The sequence below is a fragment of the Columba livia genome, chromosome 20 (assembly GCF_036013475.1).
Source record: "Columba livia isolate bColLiv1 breed racing homer chromosome 20, bColLiv1.pat.W.v2, whole genome shotgun sequence".
NCBI classification, from domain to species: domain Eukaryota; kingdom Metazoa; phylum Chordata; class Aves; order Columbiformes; family Columbidae; genus Columba; species Columba livia.
In genome coordinates this window covers 3,046,293-3,066,992 of record NC_088621.1, presented here as the reverse complement: position 1 = coordinate 3,066,992, position 20,700 = coordinate 3,046,293, and the positions used below count along the sequence as shown (strand labels likewise).

At 49.2% G+C, this 20,700-nt stretch overlaps 1 protein-coding gene across 10 annotated transcripts in view; it reads left to right on the top strand.

The window, feature by feature from the left end:
* RPH3AL (rabphilin 3A like (without C2 domains)) overlaps positions 1-20,497 on the top strand; it is a 39,778-nt gene extending 19,281 nt beyond the window's left edge. For all 10 annotated transcript variants that reach the window (XM_065036802.1, XM_065036807.1, XM_065036801.1 and 7 more), the window contains 4 exons: positions 4,870-5,044; positions 10,700-10,813; positions 11,243-11,425; positions 17,702-20,497. In XM_065036802.1, coding sequence (XP_064892874.1) covers positions 4,870-5,044; positions 10,700-10,813; positions 11,243-11,425; positions 17,702-17,736 — 507 coding nt within the window. In that variant the 3' untranslated portion in view covers positions 17,737-20,497. The remainder of the gene's footprint in view (positions 1-4,869; positions 5,045-10,699; positions 10,814-11,242; positions 11,426-17,701) is intronic.
* The last annotated feature ends 203 nt before the right edge of the window (positions 20,498-20,700 follow it).

Here is a 20,700-nt window from a genome sequence, read left to right as displayed (position 1 = left end):
AAGTAGGGTGGGGGGAGATAGCTTTTTTTCTTTTAACCCCCATCAAATATGAAAGAGAGTGTCAGCTATTGGGGACCTGTTAAAGTTTTAATTTGCCCCTTCTGCTTCCCTTTCCCTTTAGTTTCTTCTCCTTCACTAAATGGCATTTTCATGGCTGGCTGCATTTCTTGGTTTATCACAATAAACCATGCAGAGGAAGAAGATTATTGCGCTGGAGGAACGGAGTTGTCTCCTCCCTTTTTGCCCCAAGGGCTTCCCTTTTCACAGATACACTCATACCCTTTTGGACGTTAGAAACCAACATAGCCCAGGGTTATTCCTGCCTGGCATGATGATTTCTTGGCAAAACACCATGGTGATGGAGGGGAGTGTTTATTTTGGGTGACTCTGGATGGAATCGAAGTGATGTGCACCTGTTTGCAATTCAAAGAACTCATCAATAGCCTGCCATATTATTTTAGGGGGTGGTAGCGAGTGGTTAGACTCAAAATAGTGTCCTCTAGAATAGAGCCACAGGAAAAAAAGAGGCTTGATTGAGAGGGGAATGATAAATGGTTGGAGGCTGGCAGCCATTGCAGCTCGAGAAACGTTGGGGTCAGAGGTGCAATAGATTTTGCTATTCCGGAAACAAAGCTCCAAATAGCAATTTCACTGCCTTTTAATTTTCTTCATCCTCAAGTGCTGAATGTGGGAGTCGACAACAGATTGCTGTAAATAATGTAATTGGAAATCTCTGTGTTATGGAAAAGCAGATGAATGCAAGTAACGAAGCTGAAGAGCGCTCGCTCTTTCTCCCCGGCAGCGGTTTGCATCGTGCCGGAGCCGCGGGGCCGGGACAAAGTGAGTGTGTGGGCACGGGCTGCGTGAGGGCAATGGCAACCACGTCCTCCCGGGGCGGTGGCATTTGCAGGTGCCTTTCTCTCCATTTAAGCATTGAAGCCCACGAAAACCTGCTCCCTCGCCTTTCAGCTGCTGGGGGTTTGAGGCATTAACGCTGGTTATCAGCATGGGATGCTAAAGCTGCCTGTTTTCCTCCCGCCCAGCCCGCGCTGCTGTGAAGGAAGGGGCTGCAGGAGAACAGCTACTGCCTGGCGAACAGAACGTGACTTTGCAGCAAAGAGCCTCTCTAAGCATCTCTGCCTGGGGAGCTCATGGCTTGGTGAAGCAAATTCTAGGGTGACTGCAAGTATTTGTTGTGATTCCTTCAGCTGTGACCCCATCCATTCAGCAGCAAGTCCTAATGTTTTCTCTGTTTAGGAGCTTGTTTTAGCACTTGTCTGTTCAGAGGAGAAGGGAGAAGCCTGAGCAATAATAACATGCTTCTCACCAGAGCCCAGTGATTCTCTGTTAGGTCCCATTTAGAGGCTGCACTTGAATGAGCTAGATAAAAATACGCATCTGTTTCTGACTGTCTCATCCTGTAGCTGTAATGATGGCTTGATGCAACTTTAATAGGTATATTATCAGGGTTATAAAAGGCATTGAGCTCTCTGGACTTGTCATGGCCATGGCTGTTAAATTGGTTTGAAGTAATAAAAAGAGGAGTCTGTTGCTAAAGTAGCTCTTCTCTTCCGTGTCCTCCCCTGCTTTGCTTTAATGTAGTTCAGGTGTCAGGGGATGCAGAGGGACAGGAGCCTGAAGGGTGTCAGTATTTAGCGCAGATTTTGGTTGCGTTTGTGCTGTGGCTGCTCTGTCCCGAGCCACAGGCTGGGCCAACTTGTCCTGATCTGGGATAATGCAGATCCGGATCTTTACCCCTCTCTGTCAAGCACTCAGAGCGAGGGATGATCAATTTACTTAAAATGGGATTGTTGTAAGAGACTGGCTGGCGGTCCCTCTCCATGATGAAGTTCCAGCTCCACCCAAACTCAGGCTGCCGTGGGGGCAGGATTTTACCTTATGTGCCAATGGGACTGCTGGGAGCAAAACTCTCTTTTCCTTGGAAGGAGCAAACTCCTGCTAATAAATAAGAGTATTATTCTTTAATCACTGTCATAGATTTATTAATTTAAAAGCAAGCAAGAACTTTGCTGTCGGGCCACTCTTGCAATCAATGAAACTACCATCAATAGCAGTCAGCAGCATCGATTTGTTTTGATGCATGGATGCTAAAGCTAACCTGTGTGCCCGTGTGCAGAGCAGAACGTGAACCGCGTCGCTTTTGGATGGAGCGCGCTGCTGCCCCGGGGGGAGCAGAGGTACTGAATTAATATAGCAGAGAGCGTCTTGCTGCAGCTGTTTCAGAGCTGATCTCAAAACAATTTCAGTGCTGCTGTAACGAGACCGAACTCTATTAGAAGCACCAATTTATAGTGAATATATATGCATAGGATCAATTTTATATTAGTATTGCTACATCAGAGCTGGGTGTATTATATCATTAACTCTTTCTATAACTGGACTTGCTTTGGGGTAGTGAGAATCCTTGGGGTGACCAGCCTTTTCTTACAGCAAGTCTTGCTGTGTCTAATTGGTTTTATGGTGTGCCTAAATTGTAGTTCGCCTGAAGATAATAGGTCTCTCCAGTGCTTCAAATTAAATTACAGATGTTGCAAGGTCTGTTCAGAGAAGGACTGCGAGAAAGGGTTGTTTCCTCCGTGGCGGTTTGTGCAGGGAAGCTACGTGTGTCCCAGCTGCCCGGTGTGCGCAGGGAATGGACCCCCGCCCTGCTCGAGCCGTAGTGCTGATCGGGGCGCAGACCCCGTGGCCACAGCTGTCCCTGGTCTGCCCACAGTTGTCCCCGTTCTGCCCGCGGTGTCCTGCACGTGCAGCTGTGCCCAGCGCCTCCTGTTTTCCAGAGACTGGGGCTGGTGGCTCCAGCATCGTGCATCTGCATCTGAGTTGAGGTGAGCTGAGTTTCATGTAGAGACATCCATCCCAGATTTTAAAAATATATTGAATTTCCCGATTCTGGGGTTTGTGGCGATAGCAGAGCATATTCTTCCAGGTCTGTGTGGTACACTGACGAGTGCTGTTGTACAAGCTGTACCAAATGCTGTGCAGTCCCTATGTGCTAGCGGAGGGGACAGAAGCAGCCATGTCAGCTTGTGCCTTGACTGGCTGGGTCACTGATTTTGCTGTTTGGACACTGGTGAAGGAGCTGGGAAAGTGTCCTGCCTGCCAAGGCCCCTGCTGTAGAAGAGCTTGCAGCCATCTCTCCTTTGAGGAATCGACTTCCCAGCAGGAAAACGTTGGTGTAATTACAGGCTACTCTCACCTCCTTGTTTCTAGATCCCTCTGCGGTGCACACAAGCATCTCTCTTGCACTCTTACAGTAACTGGTGTGTGTGTGTGCTGGATCACAGTGATGCTGTGCTTTCTTCTGCTGGGTGCTCTTCTTTTAAAAAGCAAACTACCAGGTTCCCCTCTGAGTTCAAAGCACTTGGTGTCCAAGACCCCAAACACAGAGATTTTAGCTCTCTGTGTTGATGACTCTGGACTAGGAACCAGGCAACCTACTGAGCAATCTCCTCCCATCAGTGGCATGATGATGGTGGTGTGCTGCTTTTTGTGCCTGCATGAGAAGAATTTCTCATGAGTGCCAGGTGTTGTCACTGCCCTCTGCTTTGATTAAGCCCTAAATGCAAATTTCAAACTTATTACTATAATTAGGGATATCTGCATTTTCACCCATTGCCATCCTGGTGATACTATTATGCAAAATGCTTTGGGAACTCAGAGTAGAACACTGATGATCTCCTTCACTCTGGACAGAAGCTCAAGGTTTCTACCCTACTGCATGAAATAGAAAATTATATTTTTACTATATTAACTTATTTTTGCCCTGGCTGTCTCATTAGCTCATTATTAGACTGCTGGAAGGCACAAAAGAATTAGGTTTTGAGAGGCTGTTTCTCCTTGTCTGAGCTGCCATCCCTTTGCCTTCCTCTGGCTCACAGCAGGCTTTATATTAAATATACTTAATAGAGCTCCTTCATCATAACCTGCATTGAAGCTAAATTGGGGAGTAGAGGGTGTTCTTACAGGAAATACTGTAGTTTAGCGCTCGTGGTCTGTTTCCTGCTGCAGGTTCGGGTTATTTGAGTATCATTCTTCTTGTTCTGGGATTTTCAAGCACACTCGTTAAATTATCTGCCTTAGCCTAAATTGGTCTGTGAAACCAACAACTCCAAGGTTGTGCCATTCAGTGCCACAGGAGGTGGTGTTGCTGCTGTCCTGGCGTTGCTGCCCGCGTCCCTCAGCTGCTGCCGCTTGGTGACCCCGCAAAGTGACGTGACCCAGGCTGAGGGACCTGGCCCAGGAGGAGACTTGTCGGAACTCGCTGCCCTGCAAGGCTTGTTTTACTCTAAGTACAGCGTGTGCTTTTGCTGTTGCCACCCGTGGCACCTGCCTGCTCTCTTCAGGAAGCTCTTCTTTTTGTGAATTCCATATGGGAAAGTAACAGATGCGGAATCTGAACTGCCCACTGCTTAGTGCAGGGCAGGGAACTGCATCCCGGTGTCCTTGTAGTGAGCCTGGGAATGTGGGTTTGGCTCAAACGTGGCATCAGAGAAACATCTAGTCTTGAGCTGGGGAACACAAGAAGCTCGGTGGTTTGCACGGTCACTTTCAGCTCCTCCTTCAGTCTGCGCCTGTTGCTCATTCAGATTCGTGGTTTTTAGTGGTGGAAGGAGGATGGAAGTGAAGCTTGGCTGATGTGGGGGAGGCATTTGGGATGCTGTGGTGGTTGCCCGGTACAGGGCACCGGTAGTCTGTGTGAGCTGGAAGGTGACGTGTCCACAGGCTGTGTTTGAGTGGGGTCGAGGTAGCTCAGAGGGGATGGCTGGGCTGGGGAGCTCATGTGGGGCTGGTTGTGCTCTTTTGCTGTAAAAACCCAGGCTTAAGGTGTTGTGTCTCTATCTCCAACAGGTTTGGAAGAGATCTGGTGCATGGTTCTACAAAGGGCTGCCCAAGTATATCAAGCCTTTGAAGAGCAGTGGCAAATCCAGTGAGCCGCCTTCACAGCCGTGGCAAAGCGAGCCAGCCGTGCCGGAGGCAGAGAGCGTGGGGACCAGCCGATCCTTCACCTGGGCCAGGGGAAAAGGTTGGTTGTCTGCTCTGTGCCCCCGAAACGAGCAGGGAGCAGGGGAGAAGGACCTGCTGTTGCTAGCAGGATTCAGCTAACACGGGAGGCTCTCTGTTAGAAATAAGGCATAGTGAAGAGAATGTAATGTGTTTCCCATGTGGGCAGTGCTGAGTTTTGTTGGCTATAGTATATTTTTCATGTTTCAGTGTTATTTAAGTGCACATTGGTGGCCCAGACCAGCCCCAGTCCTCCTGGACTCCCTGTGCGGTGCCTGGAGCCTACAGGGGGTGAAACAGCAGCTCGGCATTGAGGAGCTGAGCACTTGGGTCGTCAGCACAGCAGTGGGTGGATGCTGCAGAATTAAAGCTGCTGCCAGTCTGCTTTGATTTCCCTTTGTTCCTTTCTGGTGTGGATTAGCAGAACTATCTGGCCTCTGTCGCCTTCTGTCTTTTCCTATTAGACCCTTTCAGTTGGAGAAGACCTCTTCAGTGTACCAGCAGCATACGCTCTTCCACAGCAAGTTAAATCTTATCAGCAGTGCAAGGGGAAATAACATTTTAATAGAGGACTCAGGAGGGTCAGGTTTACAAACCTCTTCAGGCCCCAGCTAGGAGAGCAGTCCCAGGCCTACTGTAACTTTTGTAATAAAAGACAAATTAGATCAACAATAGATGGTTGTGCTTCCCTCCAGGAGATGCTTGGAAGGAGGTGTCTTAGCAAATTAATTGATTGATGAGGTATTTTGTGTTCACACGATACAAAAACCATGATAAGTCAAAGATGTTGAGCCCAGACCTGGTCTACATTTTATTTCAGCTTTTTAGCTGAGTTTAGTTTTGACAGAAGGCCTCCCCCCAGATACTGGCAGGAGCAGGGGGAGAACAGCAGCGCGGCCTTTGGTCAGCTTTGGTGTGGGTGGCGAGCTGCCTTTCTCCCTGTGCTCTGCTTTTTGCCTGGCTGCTGTTTTATGGGTTGGATAATATTAATTTACGGTTTTATTTTCTGATGCTTTCTTGTTACCCTTCTCTGTTTGGCCGTGTGTCCTCTGGACAACTTTCTGTGGGCACTGCGGGCTGTAATTTATCCCTGAGGCTGGGAACATGTACACTTCACCCCTCTGGTTAACTCTTTGTCACCTGCCAGTTCTGGGACTTCTGCTGTTTGTCACTGAAACCTCAGCAACGTGCAGGGCAGCCGCCTTCCCCCGTGGAGATGATGTAGCTCTGATATTGCCGACGTAAATCTGCAGCTGGTCGTAGTCTGAGCTTTACGAGGCCGTAGCTGACGAGGCCGCCTGCCTAACCTCTGCGTGGCTGATAGCGTGTGTCAGCTCACGCCTCGTACGCCTTCGTCTGAGCGTGTCCTCTCGGCTCTGAGTAAAGCCCTGTTGCGTGTTTGGCAGGATGTTCTCGGGAACGAGCTCTGGCATTTAATGTGCCTGATGCTGACAGGCTGCTCTCGGTGGGGTTTCTGTTATCTTGGCCAGCCCTGTCTAACCGCACCGCTTGCCTCCCGAGGTGATGAAGGAGTCGGCTCTCAGCTATTAAGGGATTCAAGTCAGGTGGGACCAGCACAGGTGTAGCCGTGTCCCGGCACAGCCCCTGGAGAGCTTGGGAAAGAGGAACCAGTGCTGTCCTTTGACCATCCTCCATGCCAGGAGCTGCTTTTCCACAGGGATGTGACAAACCTTGAGTGTCCGTTTTCCCCCCCAAAAAGAAGGGATCAGAGCCAGGTCCTGGGTACCAACTGCTCCTCCTGCAGGAGGGTGGGAAGGCAACGGGACTGCAGGAATGTGCCTCTTGGAAGAAAAGCCAAACCCACCAGGAAGAAGTTTTATTTTTACATACCCATTATTTCTCTTCTGCTCACTGACACTGGGATTTGCCATTGCCTTTAGTTTTTCTGTAATAAACAAGCAGTTGCCATGGGAACCGTGCTATTAGTTAAGGCACAAATGTATTGTCGCGGGGAGAATAGCAGTAATATTTCTCATGCTGGGGAGCAGCTCTGCTCCGTGTGGCGGAATGTGGGTGGGTTTCTGCACTGGCTCAGGTGGGACGGGGCCGTCGGGGTGGGGAGCAACACGCAGCAGGGCTTTCCTTCCCCTGAACTCTGAGTTCTGCAGCAAAAAAATGTAAAGCATCTGGGTGGAGAAAAAACAGAGAAGTGTGATCCCTGAGCTGTTGCACTGTTTGGAATGGGGGCTGCCTGCTGCTCTGCTCGGTCTCTGCTGGTTTCTTCTGTTGCAATGGGCTCTGGTTGTCTTGCCAAGCGATGTGACGCCCTGGACTTGGTGCTGTAGAGACGCAGGAGCAGCGGGTTTGTCTGGTGTCTGTGCTGGATGCCAGATCCCCAAGTGATGGAGCAGAGGGGAGTGTGCTGGGGCAAGTCAAGCATGTTGCAGGTCACTGAGGGCTCATCCAATGAGTTTTGGCAGTGCCAAAGCTGTACGTGTGCTGTTTCTGTAGGGGAGAGCAGGTGGGTCCGGTCCCATCCTATTGCTTGTAGATGTCCCTCAGACACTCAGTGAGAAGCTTGGGTTGCAATTAAATACTTCATCTTCAACTCTTCCTCGCACAGTGACTGGGAGATGTTGGTGTTCTGGTGTTTGCAAAGGCTGATGATACGGGTGCCACAGGGGAAGATCTTTGTCCAAGGGCACGTGTGGCTGTTCAGAGCTGTTGCTGCAGGATGCCTGTGTGTTCCCATGGGTTTTTTTTCTGTATTTTTGGCATCTGCAAGAAATGCCAAGCTTGGTGTGTGCAGGAACTGAGCTCTGTGCTGTGATGGGCAGTGTGGCTGGCTTGTCCCATCACAGGTGTGCCCGTGCCAAACACATGCATTAATAATAGAGCACAACCCCAGCAAGTTCTCCTTTCCCTTGGCCTCAGCACAGCCTCCCCGCATCTGCTGCCAGGGTTAAGTGCAGCCCGGTAATTCTCCGCCATTCCCAGTGTCTCTGTGTGCCACGAGGCTCTGGTACCTCTGGCTTGGAGGTTGAACCACGTGTTGGAGGTATCTCTGGCTCCGGCAGCAGCTGCAGGGGTTCAGGCCCTTGATGAGGGACCCATTCCCTGTGGCAATAGTGCTTTTCTTGCAAGTTTTATCTCAGCATATTTTTTTTATGAGCTTTTTTTCAGTCAGCTGGAGATGGAAAGGAATAAATCTGTTACGTTCTCTGAAAGTACAGCTGTCCAACGACTCTTATTGATATATCAGCAACTGCTGGAACACCAGATTTATGACTTCTGGGCTCTGGAAAGTGCCAGCAGAAGGTCTGGGAGCTTTGTGAGAAAAATTGCCTTAAAGGGAAACATTGGTGCAATGGGTAAAATACATTCTTATTGGCAGCAGAGGGAATGAAAGCAGACAGGACTGCTCCTGTGGTGCCAGTGCCTTTGTGTCATTAATACTTTCCTCCTCTTGCACTGGTCCTCTCTGAGCTGCTGAATGGCAGAAGGGAAGGCAGCTAAAGTCACCTCCACTGAGTCACTGGGGCCTTCTCCAAATAAATCCTGACTTCCAGCATTTTTAAAGGATTCATGCAGGAAGGAGCTATTCTAAAGCGATGGGTTTTATGAATCAAGGAGGCCAAAAGAAGATGATGCCGAAGGGGGACAGGAGTGCATTTGCTGAGGGAATTGGGCAATGGAATGGTCAGAATGATTCTCACAGCTGAGATTTGGATTTTGTAGCAAAGAGCCTGGTGTGGATGGGTTGTTATTAAGAGTATTTGTATAGACCCCACCTCTCCTGAGGAGCTCTGGGGAAGCAGTGAAGCTGCCATTAAGATGGCAAAGCCCAAAACCAAACCTTTGCTTTGAGGACTTTCAGCCCTGTTCGTAACGGGGCTTCGCTCTGCCCGGGTCAGCTCGCAGCCCCTTTCATCACAGGTCTCAAGTCCCATTTCTGACAGTGCCTGGGGGATGCTGGTGCCCAGGGGGGCAGCACGGGCAGCCCCCGCCTCTGCACAGCTCTTCCCAGCAGTGCAGCAGCTGCCTGGCCAGCTCCAATAACACTGCAATAACACTAACAGCCAGCTTTAATATCCTCAGAGATGTTAACTCCAGAAAAGCTCTATTTCAGATAATAATTTTTTTACTTTTTAATAAATATTTTGTGTAGTACAGATCGCTACCTGAATACAGGAGTGTCTGCAGAGGTCCTTGGCAGGAACGTTTGGCAGCTTGTGCTCGTCTGTGTGAGCGCAGGGACACCCCATCTTCCCGCCCCGGGCAGCGTTAAAGGGTTTGCAGCTCTGCAAACCTCGTGTAGTGAATTTTAGCGCTGATACAGAGAGGTGGGCTGACAGATCTCTTTGCTGCCCGGCGGTTGTCACCTTGTGCCACCCACTGCACCCGTGTCCCCCCTGCGCCCCACAGCACCGTGGGGCCAGGCACCATGGGTAACGGGAAAGGGGTTTGATCAGCAGCAGGATGGGGAACTCATCTCTCGTAGAAATGTGAGCTTACAAGTACATGCTGGTGGATACAAAGAAATAGTTGAGGCTTTTTCTGCAACAGAGACTGTAGGTTGCAGTGTTGCCTGCCCTGTGGCCCACTGGAGCCAATATGGTACTTTCCACCAGGAGTTGTGACCCGCTGTTTGAAATGGCTTCTTGGCTGCAAGGAGAGCTGGTACCTGCCTTGGTCGGATGGACAAATGCTGTGGGTGCAATCCCTCAAACAAAAACCAGCTATTTTCTCGTTGCTTTCCTTCTCACCACCATCATTTCTGTTCCGAGATCAGGTCATTACAAAAACCCAGGAGATGGAAGAACACCCTTCTCATTTTACCCAGAGCAGCTGGCAGTCGAGTTATCTTTTACACTGGTGTAAGCAGGAGAGGTACTTGCATAATTGCGTGGAAAAGTGGAAATAACCTACCAATTTGGGAAATTGTGTCTGGCAAAATGAGGCTCCTTCAGCTCTTGTGGAAACTGGAGGGTGGAAAGCATCAGGATTAGGGCCAGAATTCAGGGAGGGAAAAAAGAGAAGAAAAAAGCAACCTTGAAATGGGGCAACAGTCTCCTTGAGGAAGAGGAGTGACCCTTGTTTTTAAACCGTGAGGGCATGGGAATAATATAATGCTGGGCGGTGTGCTGATGGGGATGTGTTTGCTGAATGGACAATGAGCTAATAAAGCTGGTTCTTTGTGTAATCGCTGCAGGGTTTTTTATTCAGTATTTGGTATTTATTTGGTGTTTTCCTTGTGGATCCCAGAGCCTCTACAGAGACCCTGCTGCACTTGCAATGCGGTTTGGAGCCAGCCAGCCCCCTCCCCACGTTACCCATGCTGGCCCAGCCATGGGGCTCTGGGGCTGGGAGCTTTGAGCAGCAAAGCACAGCACAGGAATGGTGTGGTCCCCATGGTCCCAGTCAGGTTTAGGAGAAAAGCACCGGTGGTGTGTGCATCTGCTTCAGCTGCTGGCACCACCAGAAGTGTGTGTGATGGAGTTATAAATCATCTGTGAAAAGTAAAAGCACATCATGTTTGAGAGGAAGGGCGAACAGCTGTGGGGGAACTGCAGGTAGGGCTCCTTTTGGAGAGGGAGACCGTGATCGGCGAGTCAGCATTTGTTTGTGTTTTATTTGGATCCATCTGGCACCTTCTTTGGTAAGTTATGAACATTGTGAATAACTGTCTCTCTCCTCCCCCCGATCTTTTCTGCAGTGGTTTCTAGCGACAGCGAGAGTGACTCGGAGTTCAGTTCCTCCAGCCTGGACGACAAGTCGTTACCTGCCGGGTCAAGAGGCTCACAAGGCAGAAAGCACCGACCAGGACTGGGTGAGGAGTTGCTGTTCCTCGTGACTGGAGGGTGGGAAGTGTAAAGTGCTTGAATGTCTGGCTCATGGTATGGTGGGTTTTGGCTCAGCCACCTGCCTGCCCCATGGCTTTAGCCGTGCCAGGTGAGGATCTGGTCCCTTCTCACTGGAACAGGAGCAATGGTCAAGCCGGTGGTGGGTTGCCCCATTGCCTGCAGCCTTTCAGGGTTTGCCACCTGGCAGCACATCTCTGCTCAGCTCCTTGCTCCTGACTTCATAGCACCGGCGTTGATGGTGCCTTTTTAGGAGCAAAACAAAGGAACTGGGCTTAGACCCTGTTCCGAGGGGCCCTGGCTGAGAGCGGGTAGGCTGCTACTCTTTTAGAACATGGCGCAGCATCTGCATCCTCTTCTCCATCCCACAGCAGCATCTCTCTGTTGTGTCCCCACAGCACCCATCAGGGAGCCCAGCCCAGCCGTGGGCAGCATGCTGGGGAGCACCCACTCCCCAACACTCTCGGGGAGCCGCAGCAGCCTGGGCAGCGAGCAGGGGGCTGCCCCCAGTGCCATGGAGAGCTGCCAGAGCAACCAGCCAGCAGATGGGCGCAACAGCGATGCTGTCAGCAGGGCCCCTGGTAAGCTGAACCTTCTTTCTGAGCAGATCTGTGATTCTGGGGCCAAATTGCCCGAAAGCACAGCTTTCTCTGAGGCACACCTGGCAAAGCCGCAGCCTGGGATCACCTTTCCCTGCTGCTTTTCTCATGGCAGATGCTGTCACCGTGTTACAGCTCACTCCTTCCTTCTTCCCTGAGTGCAGAATCTGTACTGCAACGTGAGTAATTGTCTGGGGTGGGAGCTGCCTACACCCACCCCCACAAGCAGCCATAGCCGGGTCTGTCCCTCTGCAAAGGCCTCGAGTTCCGATCTGCCCTGCAGCACAACAGATTGAGCTTTCACTGGAGCAAAGCAGAAGTCCAGCAGCTTTATGAGACTGAATAAAAATTGTCCTCATGTTAGATGGCTCTTAAAGCCAAACATGGCTCTTCCCAGAACTCTGCAGTGCAAAAAAAACCCAAAAAAAAAGATACTTTTTCCCCCTCAACAACCTTGGAACAATTAAGTGACTGTGAGAGCAGAGGCTGCTATCACATCTGATCTGGAGCAGCTGAAAGAGATGCAAATGTGTTCTCTCTGCAGTTCCCGCTAATCTATTCAATAACCCCTTAAGTTATCGTTTAGCGCCGCTCCCTCCAGAGCGTTCCTGCTGCCCTGTGAACCACCACTCCTTTTGTTCCTGAGCCTGTTTTGTGCTGTGCATGTTGAGGCGTAAATTGGATTAGAGGGAGCAGGTTTATCCGTTAGTGCAACATGGAGCCATAGTGCCGCTCCCCATGCTTCCCGCTAGAAATACCCAACATAAAATTGCTTCTCTGCTCTTCCATCACTTCCCAAGTTTCAGGGATTTGCAGTTTTCTTTAATTTTACTTTTCGCAAAGTAAGTCACATGAGTGATGCTTCTGCTCTGTCTCTCTCTGGATTATAGTGCTGCCCCAGACTGGGAGGTTTATTTTAAGCCCCCGCTGGCTGTGGTGTTAGAGACGACTGAGTCCCGATGTGTGTTGGCTCTGGTGCCTATGGGAACTGCACAGCAGGTTCTGCAAGATCGTTGCAATAGGACAAGGGGTAATGCTTTTGACTAAAAGAGAGAAGATTCAGGCCAGACATGAGGAAGAAATTGTTGCCCCTTATGGTGGTGAGAGCCTGGCCCTGGTTGCCCAGAGAGGTGGTGGATGAACCATCCCTGGAGATATCCCAGGCCAGGCTGGACGGGGCTCTGAGCAACCTGAGCTGGTGAAGATGTCCCTGCTCATGGCAGGGGTGGCACTGGAGGAGCTTTGAAGGTCCCTTAGCCCAAGCCATTCTGTGATTTTATGATTCTAGACTTGAAGCGGTGGTGGTGGACAGTGGGTGTGACCCCTTGGGGGCTTTTTCTGCTGGTGCTCCATGGCCATGCTGAGGGCCAATGGGTACACACCTGGACAGTGTGTTTGTGTAGCACTCAACACTTAGAGCTTTCCTGCCAGCTGTTTGAACTAACTGCTGCCTGGCCATGACAGCACAAACAATATCTCAGAGGCAGAAAATGCCTTTTTCCTGCTAAAAAACTTGCATGCAAAGCTTGGCACAAGGAGTTAATGCTTTCCAGTGAGGTCTCTCCTTGCTAGGCAGGGGAAAGCTAGAAATGACATGTATTTAAAAAATGAAAACTAGAGTAATCTCATGAGCCCTGTTAAAACAGTCCCTGAGATGCAGAGAGGATCCTGCTAAGGAAAAGGTTAAGCCAGGTTGGCTGCCTAGAGAATATCTGTAAAGATCTTTATTATGTCTGAGGTCATTTATTATCTTTCCCAGTTCCTGCAGAAGGGGCTGCTCTGCTCTGCTCAGCCACGGTGCCTCAGTAGGAGGGTTCCATGGCCCCAGGAGCTGGGGAGGGAGTTGGGGCGGCAGCGACGAGTATTTCTGCTCGTGTGTGCTGGGGGAATGAAGCTGGTGGTGGTTGCAGTTGGCAGGGGCGGCCTTGGGAGCTGCTGGAGGGTGGCAACGAGGATTCTGTGTCGTGTCCCATTAGGGAATCAGCCACCAGCTCTGCCAAAGGTCTCGGTGAGGAGGTGAGGCTGGAAGCTGAGCATGTGGTGTGAGGCAGGTGATGTGCCTGCGTTGTGTTTGCCATGGCCCTGTGCTCTGCCCTGTGGTGTGGGTCATCTTCAGCACCTCGAGGTGGGGAGGGGAGAAGGAAAGTGAGGTTGTTTTCCCTCCACACAGGAGTGAGCATGGTCGGTGTTTGTTTATTTCCAACAGCACTTAACGTGCCCAGCTGGAGAGACGCTGCCACAATGTGATCTATGCAGTGAACTATTGGCAATCACGATCCATTACGTATGAATTTAGTAATCAGCATTTTGCAGTGATATGAGTTGCGTGGCCTCGTGTTCTGTGCAGCTCCGTAGCCGGTGGTTTGAGCAGATCAGACATCCAGGAGGCTGCGATAGTGAATGGCCTGTGCTTTGCCAGCAGAAAATAAAGAGAAAAGCAAAATCAGTGCTGTAGCCCCTTAGGAAGTGTCCTGCTGTCCAGAGGAGCTCTGCCAAAGAGCAGAGGCCACTCCGGCTGTTCGTGTCTTTAGGGGGTGCTGGAGGTGATGGATGCTCTGTGTCAAAACTGCCAAAACTCTTGGCTGCATCCACCTGCCTGTGGGACAGTCCCTGAGCTCCACTCTGACACAAAACCAGAGCAAGGGGCAAAGATCCTTTCTCATTTAAATTGCTGATCCCCCAGCTGCAGACTGAGGATGTTAAAGGGAGATTTTGCTATAGTTTTTCTGAAAGACTCTGCAACTTTATAACACTGCGTTGAGAGCAAATTTTTGCTTCATATTAGCACCTCAGGTGTTGTTCTACCGGTGACTTTCTTTTCACTTCTTTTTCTCACCTCTGCTCTAATTCTGCTCTCAAGTGCGACTTTGCAGAACACTTTAGCATCCTTAAATCCCAGGCTACAGCTGGAACAGGGAATTAGGGAGTGGTACTGCAAATGCAGCTGCCCTGATAGTCCACAGCTCTTTTAAGCCCGAAGGCCAAGATGACAGCGTGGTTGTGCGGTCAAGGGAAAACAAGCAGCTATTAAGCAGAGGGTGTAGGTTTCCAGAGTGTTGCTCTGGCTCCGGCTGGGGTTTGGTGAGGCAGATAATGAAGCCTGGGGTTTGTCATAAAATGACTCATTGTCAGAGCTGCATTGGGATTTAGGCAACCTTAGCCAAAGTTGCAGAGAGTGTGTTGAGTTGAGAGGCTGCCATTTTTTTTATATATGTATATATATACAGATAGATAGATAGATAGATATATTTTACCACCTGCTTTCAAGCCCTTTCAAAAGCAGCATCATTTCTGAGGGTCTGGTGTTTCTTGTTTTTCTGAAGCTTCGGTTCCTGAAGGTGCCCGCTCTGACATGATACCTGTTAAGAAGAAGGTCATGCTCTGATTTTCCTGGAGAATATTTTATCCTAAGGAGAATGAAATTTGCACACAGGAAAGAAGCACAATCTTTCTTTTTCCCTCACTTGCCCCCAGCTAGGGATGTGACTCACCTTGTTCTGGCCGTACAGCTAAATATGTTAAGAGGTTCCTCAGTTAAAAAAGAGCAAAATGCTCCCTATTGTTAATTATGACATCTTTATTAAAGAAAGGGAATATTAAACAGAGTTAATCAGCATCTTACAGTGGTTTTCATAAGCCCATGGAGAGCTTTTAATAGAGATAATGTCTTTAAGCTTGGACCTGGCTGCTGCAGGGGGTAAATGAAGAGCAAAAGGCATCTCAGATGACTACCAAGTTCTGCTTTGGTGGGTCCCACTTAATGGCACTGTCCTCAGTGTCTTCTGAGGAACAGGTCAGTCCCGTTTGGTATTTTGTGGATCACCTGAACAACTTGCTGGTAGGGAATGGTGAGTGAGCTCGGCGTGGGCTGTGGGGCTGGAGAAAGCTGTGATTTGTGCTTCAAAGAGGAGGTTTGAGGAACAGCCACAAGATAAGCTAATGAACAAGTAGCCTATGTCTGAGTGCAAATCCCAGTCTCCACATCTCTGCTTGTTTGCCAGTGTTCTGCCTAAATCATTAATACTTCAAGAGTGGCAGAGCAGCTAGTGGTTAAACAGAGCCACGTTAAATAGCGGTGGTGCTGAGTCCGGGAGCTGAAGTGATGATGGCAGCACCTGGTGGGGTGTAGGAACCGCTGTGGCTCGTGGTGATGGGGTGGACCGGCTGGAAGGACCAGGAGGTCAGCAGGTCTGGCCTGGACCCTTCTCCCAGGGTGCTGGAGCTTCTGGATACCTGCCTGTGGCTGCTGCTTGGCAGCTGTCAGGGGAGAGGCTGAGCAGAGCTGAGCAAAGGGCCTGGAGCTGAGAGATGGGCAGGAAATGCTGCTTCCAGCTCTCCTCATTTGGGGAGATTTATGCCCTGTCTTTCAGGAATTCAGTGGATTTAGAAATGAGGTGGTGTCACTCTCTCCGTGGCTCCCTGGCTGGGGTAGGCATCAACTTTTGCTCATAAATATGCAATCTGTTAATACACGAGACAGGCAGAGCCGTTCTGCATTATTCTCAGGGCATCTTTGAAGTTAAAGCATTAACTTCTTTTTTTTTTCATTCCCTTCTGTTTCTCAGATGTCTGTTTTGCTCCCTCAGGGACGATGAGTAGGTAACATTTTGCTTCAGTGGGTCTAACTACTCCATTCCACGTAGGAAAAAAAATTGTCCTAACAGTAATTAGGCTCCGAATGGGATAGTAATTTCTTTAATGACTTTTCTTCACGGCAGTCTTTGGGGAGGTGACTTTTGTTTTCCTGCGCTTGGTGAGAAAGTTGCTTAAATGTTTTCAGGCTGCTCGCTCCCTCATCTGTGTGATCTGCAGCCAAACAACGTAGTCTCGCAGGGCTGGCTTTGCAGTGAAATAGGTGGGTATTTGGCTGCATTTATAAATAAAATATGTTTTCAGGTAGTGGCAGCATTAAGAAATTATTCAAGGTTTGCATTCTTGATACAATGCATATGTAAATATGAACCTCAGAAGAAGCACAGGCCCTGTTCCATGTTTTAAGGAATTAAAGTATTTTTGTCCTCGAGTGGTAAAACCAAAACATTTTCATCTCCTTTGAGCCCGCCTTGGAGTTAAGTGAATAAAGGCTTGAGGACGTAAAAAATAAATTACTTTCACTATTTCTGTAATTCTTTATGGAGTTTTAAATTGAAGACTTTTTCCTTGAAAATAGAGGAATGACAAAGACTCATTCTCTTGCCACTTTCACTCAATATATCTGGAAACAAGTCTGCTGCTGAAGATGAAACTCCTATTTTTGTGCCTTTTTTCACATTACAGAGGTCTCTGCTTTGGTCTTTGATCAAACAGCCTGTCTGGCCTCCTGCCCCCACGTCCTTAGACTTATTCTCTGCCCTTTGCAATACATTTACTCCTTGCGCTTCCAACTTTCTATTCAGCGTTTTGCACAAAGCACTGAGGGCAATAGTTGATGTAATCTTTCAAACGAAAGCATAGGGGAAAGAGCATGGGAGGTCAGTAATATAGAAGTTAAAAGTCTGGATTTTGGAGTCTTTGTAAACACATTGAGAGGTTTGATGGCGCGGGAGGTTATCTTTCAGCTGGGATGTCGGCCAGTAGCGGGTGGGAGGAATTTGCAGGACTCCCTGTGCCTTGAACATTCCGCATGAACGTAGTGGCTGGAAACACCTCCTGTCCTTTCTCCAGGAGTCAAGGTAATTGGTGGCCACTTCAGTTCAGAGTGGGAGAAATTCGTACTGGCCCACCGCCACCTTAGAGCCCCCCTGTTGCCAACCATGCCTGTCACCCAGTGATGAGCTTGAATCCATTTAGTCATGAGCCAGGGTGCCTTGTGCAGCAGAACATCGCTCTCCTGCGCCCGTCCCCAGACACGGGCGACATTCTGCTGTGGCTCCTGTCCATGGCCCGGACATGTGGGGACAAGGGGGTCACATGCTGTGTGTCATCTAGGTGCTGTCACCTGGTTTGGAAACCTCTGAGAGCTGAGGCTTGGCTTTCTGACTCAGCCCTCTGAGTGAAGCGTGTAGCAGAGGACTAGTTCTAGCAGTACAACTCCTTTCTCCTTCTTTCCTCATTTCTTTCCCCTGTCTTTTCTTTAATAAAGTTTAATGGGCCCTGACTGCTGACAGAGTGTGGAGTAATGATGCACAGACGTTCTCTTCATTATTATTTTTAGGAAGCATTTAAAGTGGCACTGAGCATGGAAAAGCAACCTAAAATAACTTTGTCAAGTCTCTCACTTCTTTCCAATCAAAACTTTTGTCTTTGTATATTTTGAAGGCAAACGGTCCGTCCACACCAGAACACGATGCTGATGAAGGTGAAGATGGAGCTGCTTTGCGTGGATCCACCATTCGCCCCTTGCCCACTCCTCCAGACCTCACTCCGGATGGCAGTTGCTGCTGGTGGTGACTTTATGGTGCCGGCTCTTGCACAGGCGTCAGCAATACGATGGCACCTGGGAAAGCACCTGCCAGTCCTCCTTGCCTCGCTGACCTGCTCTATGGTTTGGTCTGGTCTCCCCTTCTGACTGACACACACTTTGGGGTGCTGCTCGGAGAGGGGTGCCGTGCTGTGCGGTGCTGCCGTGTGGTCCAGAGCCGTGTTTGGGAAAAGGGGCACACAAAGTGCTCACGGGAGCTGCAGAAAGGTGCATCACCTCTGCTCTTTCTGGCTTGCCCAGCCCAGCGCTGCATTCAGCTCCTGGCTTTGCTGTCCTCAGGAGAAAGGGAAATTCACCCCAATGCCCCTGAAGTGGGGTGTGAGGAGACCACAGCCCTTCTGCTCCTTCTCAGTCCAGGGATGTCTTTCCCTCTGGGAATCCCAAGGGTGACACCAGGGCTTCGATTTGCACTTGATGCCCAGGGTGCCACCTCTTGTGTTTCTTGTCATCGTCGTTCTGGTTTGAGTTGGTGTGTGTTTGCTGGTGACATCCCAAACAAGCTGGTGAAGTTGTCTTCACATTCACTTCCCTGTCTGCTCAGGGAGACACTTGAGTTCATGAAGAAACTCTCAAAGAAGTTTGCTATGCATTTTTCAGTGTCCTGGCTCTGTGTGTGTCCTGTGGTGAGTGTGATGCTTTGGCAGGGGGGTCATGGGGACTGTGTGTGCTGCAGCTCCTGAGAACACCCACCACCCCACAGCCCGGCCACCTGCCTTTGCGTACCCAAATTCGATAACAGCTTTCAAATTCCTTTACCTTGTTAAGCTGTGCAGATTTCTTCTCCCACATACACACCTTGGCAGCTCTTGCATGAGCAGGGGCCTTTGGTGTCATCGTGAGTCAGGCCATAGAAAGCCGTGTGCCCCGGTCCTGCTTATTCTCTGGGATGGTCAGTTTTCTCATCTGTCAGGCCTTGGAGGGAAAATGGAATTACTTGACATATCTAGAGCCATTAAATCTTTGAAGGCCTGAACAAAACCCACACTAGGCAAGTAGGAGTCTCTGGATTTTTATTAAATGCTTTGGATTTGACCCGTCTTTTACTGAAAAAAACAAAGGATTTCAAAAAGTTCCCCCTGAAATCATAGCTTTAAAGGCAATTTGTGTCTGTTAATGTCAGCCTTTTCCCTTGGTTATTACTCTTTTGTTCTGTTCTTTGCTGCTGGGCGCTTTGTGTGCATGTAGTATATACTCTTACAAATGGCTGCAGTATGAAGATAAATGAGATTGGGTGCTGGAACGCCCTAACAGGAGATCGGAAATCAATCTTTGGCTTTTTTTCTAAATGAACATGGTCCAACAGAGGACCGTTCCCTTACTGCTGTTCCATCTAACATGCTGTGGCCGGTTGCTGGGAAAATCCTTCTAGCTCTTCCTCCGTGATCTGTTTCTGCCCTTTTAAAAAGGAAAATGAAACCTGTGGATGACGTGGACTCTTTGAGATGGCATGAAGAGGAACCGCTCAACGTGAGCTTCACAACATCAATGGTGGAGAGAGCAAGGGATGAAGGTGTTCTCCACTGCGGGATACTTTATGTCATGGTCTGTGCCTGGCCATTGATACTCCACCAGCTGCATTTCTGAAAGGGGAGATGCCAAAATTATTAGCTGCTTCTGGACAAGTAAATCCAGAAGTCGGCTTTTGCTGAAATACCGGTATGATTTCAGAGCTGAAGTCATGCTGTTTCTTCTGAGAGCTGTAGGGTCTTCAATTTCAGAAGTGTTTTTCCACCAAAAGAAGTCCTGTCTTGCCTTGGAGCTCTTGACAGCCCTACTGAGGCTGCCTTGCTCACACTGTCATTACCGCAGTGCCTCAGACAGCCTGGCCTGCCAGCCTGAGTTAATGCCTTAGAAGAAGGAAAAGGAAAAAAGACGCTTAAGAAATGACTCAATTTCCTTTAAACCTGTTACTTTCCCATCAAAAACTCTATGCCGAGTTGGAAAGAGTTTTTAAAATTGAGCATGGCATTTCTAACTCTTCTTGATTTTCTTGTGCTTCATTCCAGGGCAGGTCAGGCGTGTTTTCCCCCCACCTCGTGTCCCAGGGCTGTGGATTGTCAGCTCTGCGCAGGGACCTGGTCATGCCTGCTGGCTTACTGTGCCCCTTTGAGGCATGAATTTGGTTTTTAACTGAGACTAGGTTTTGTAACACACTCTCAGAGATAAATGTGGGACTGCCTTTGTACCAGTGAGACTGGAAACTTTTCTTTTTTACCTCTGTATTTCACCTCCATGGAGTAATTCCACCTGGGTTCGAACCAGAACTGTTCAGTCATCTGTGGAAAGAGTCCTCTTGGATCTAGCCCAGGAGAATGTGATGTAGTCATGTTTGAATGGGATAGAGGAACATCCTCAGCTCTGTGCACATTTTTTCTGTTAAAGATCGCTTTCCCCTTTGTTGCATCTCTCTTGGTTGTGTTTTGTAGCTTTGGGTGGAATATTATCCAAAACTTGTACCCCTTGACTGCCTTTTGAGGTGGCTCAAGGTGCACAAGAAGGTCTCAGTGTATGGTGTTCAGTCTGCTCTGGTCGTTTGTGTTTCTTTTATTATTTTGTTGTTCTTGTCTCCATCCCTTATAACTTTTATGTAGTGTTTTACTACTGGAAACAATAAAGCTTTGGCTCAGAAACAACTGCTTGCCGTTCTTGAAACAGTAAGAAGTTCTTTTTCCATTCCCAGGTTGCAGATACTCTCCGAATCTTTGGGCGGGCTCCAGCAAGGAAAGAAAATAATCCAGCCGGCGGAATGGTGATTCACACGGCTGGAGCATAATTGAATTCTGCATTTGAAAGTCATCTTTTGTCTTGCCCCTCTTTGGTACCTTGTGCTGGCAAT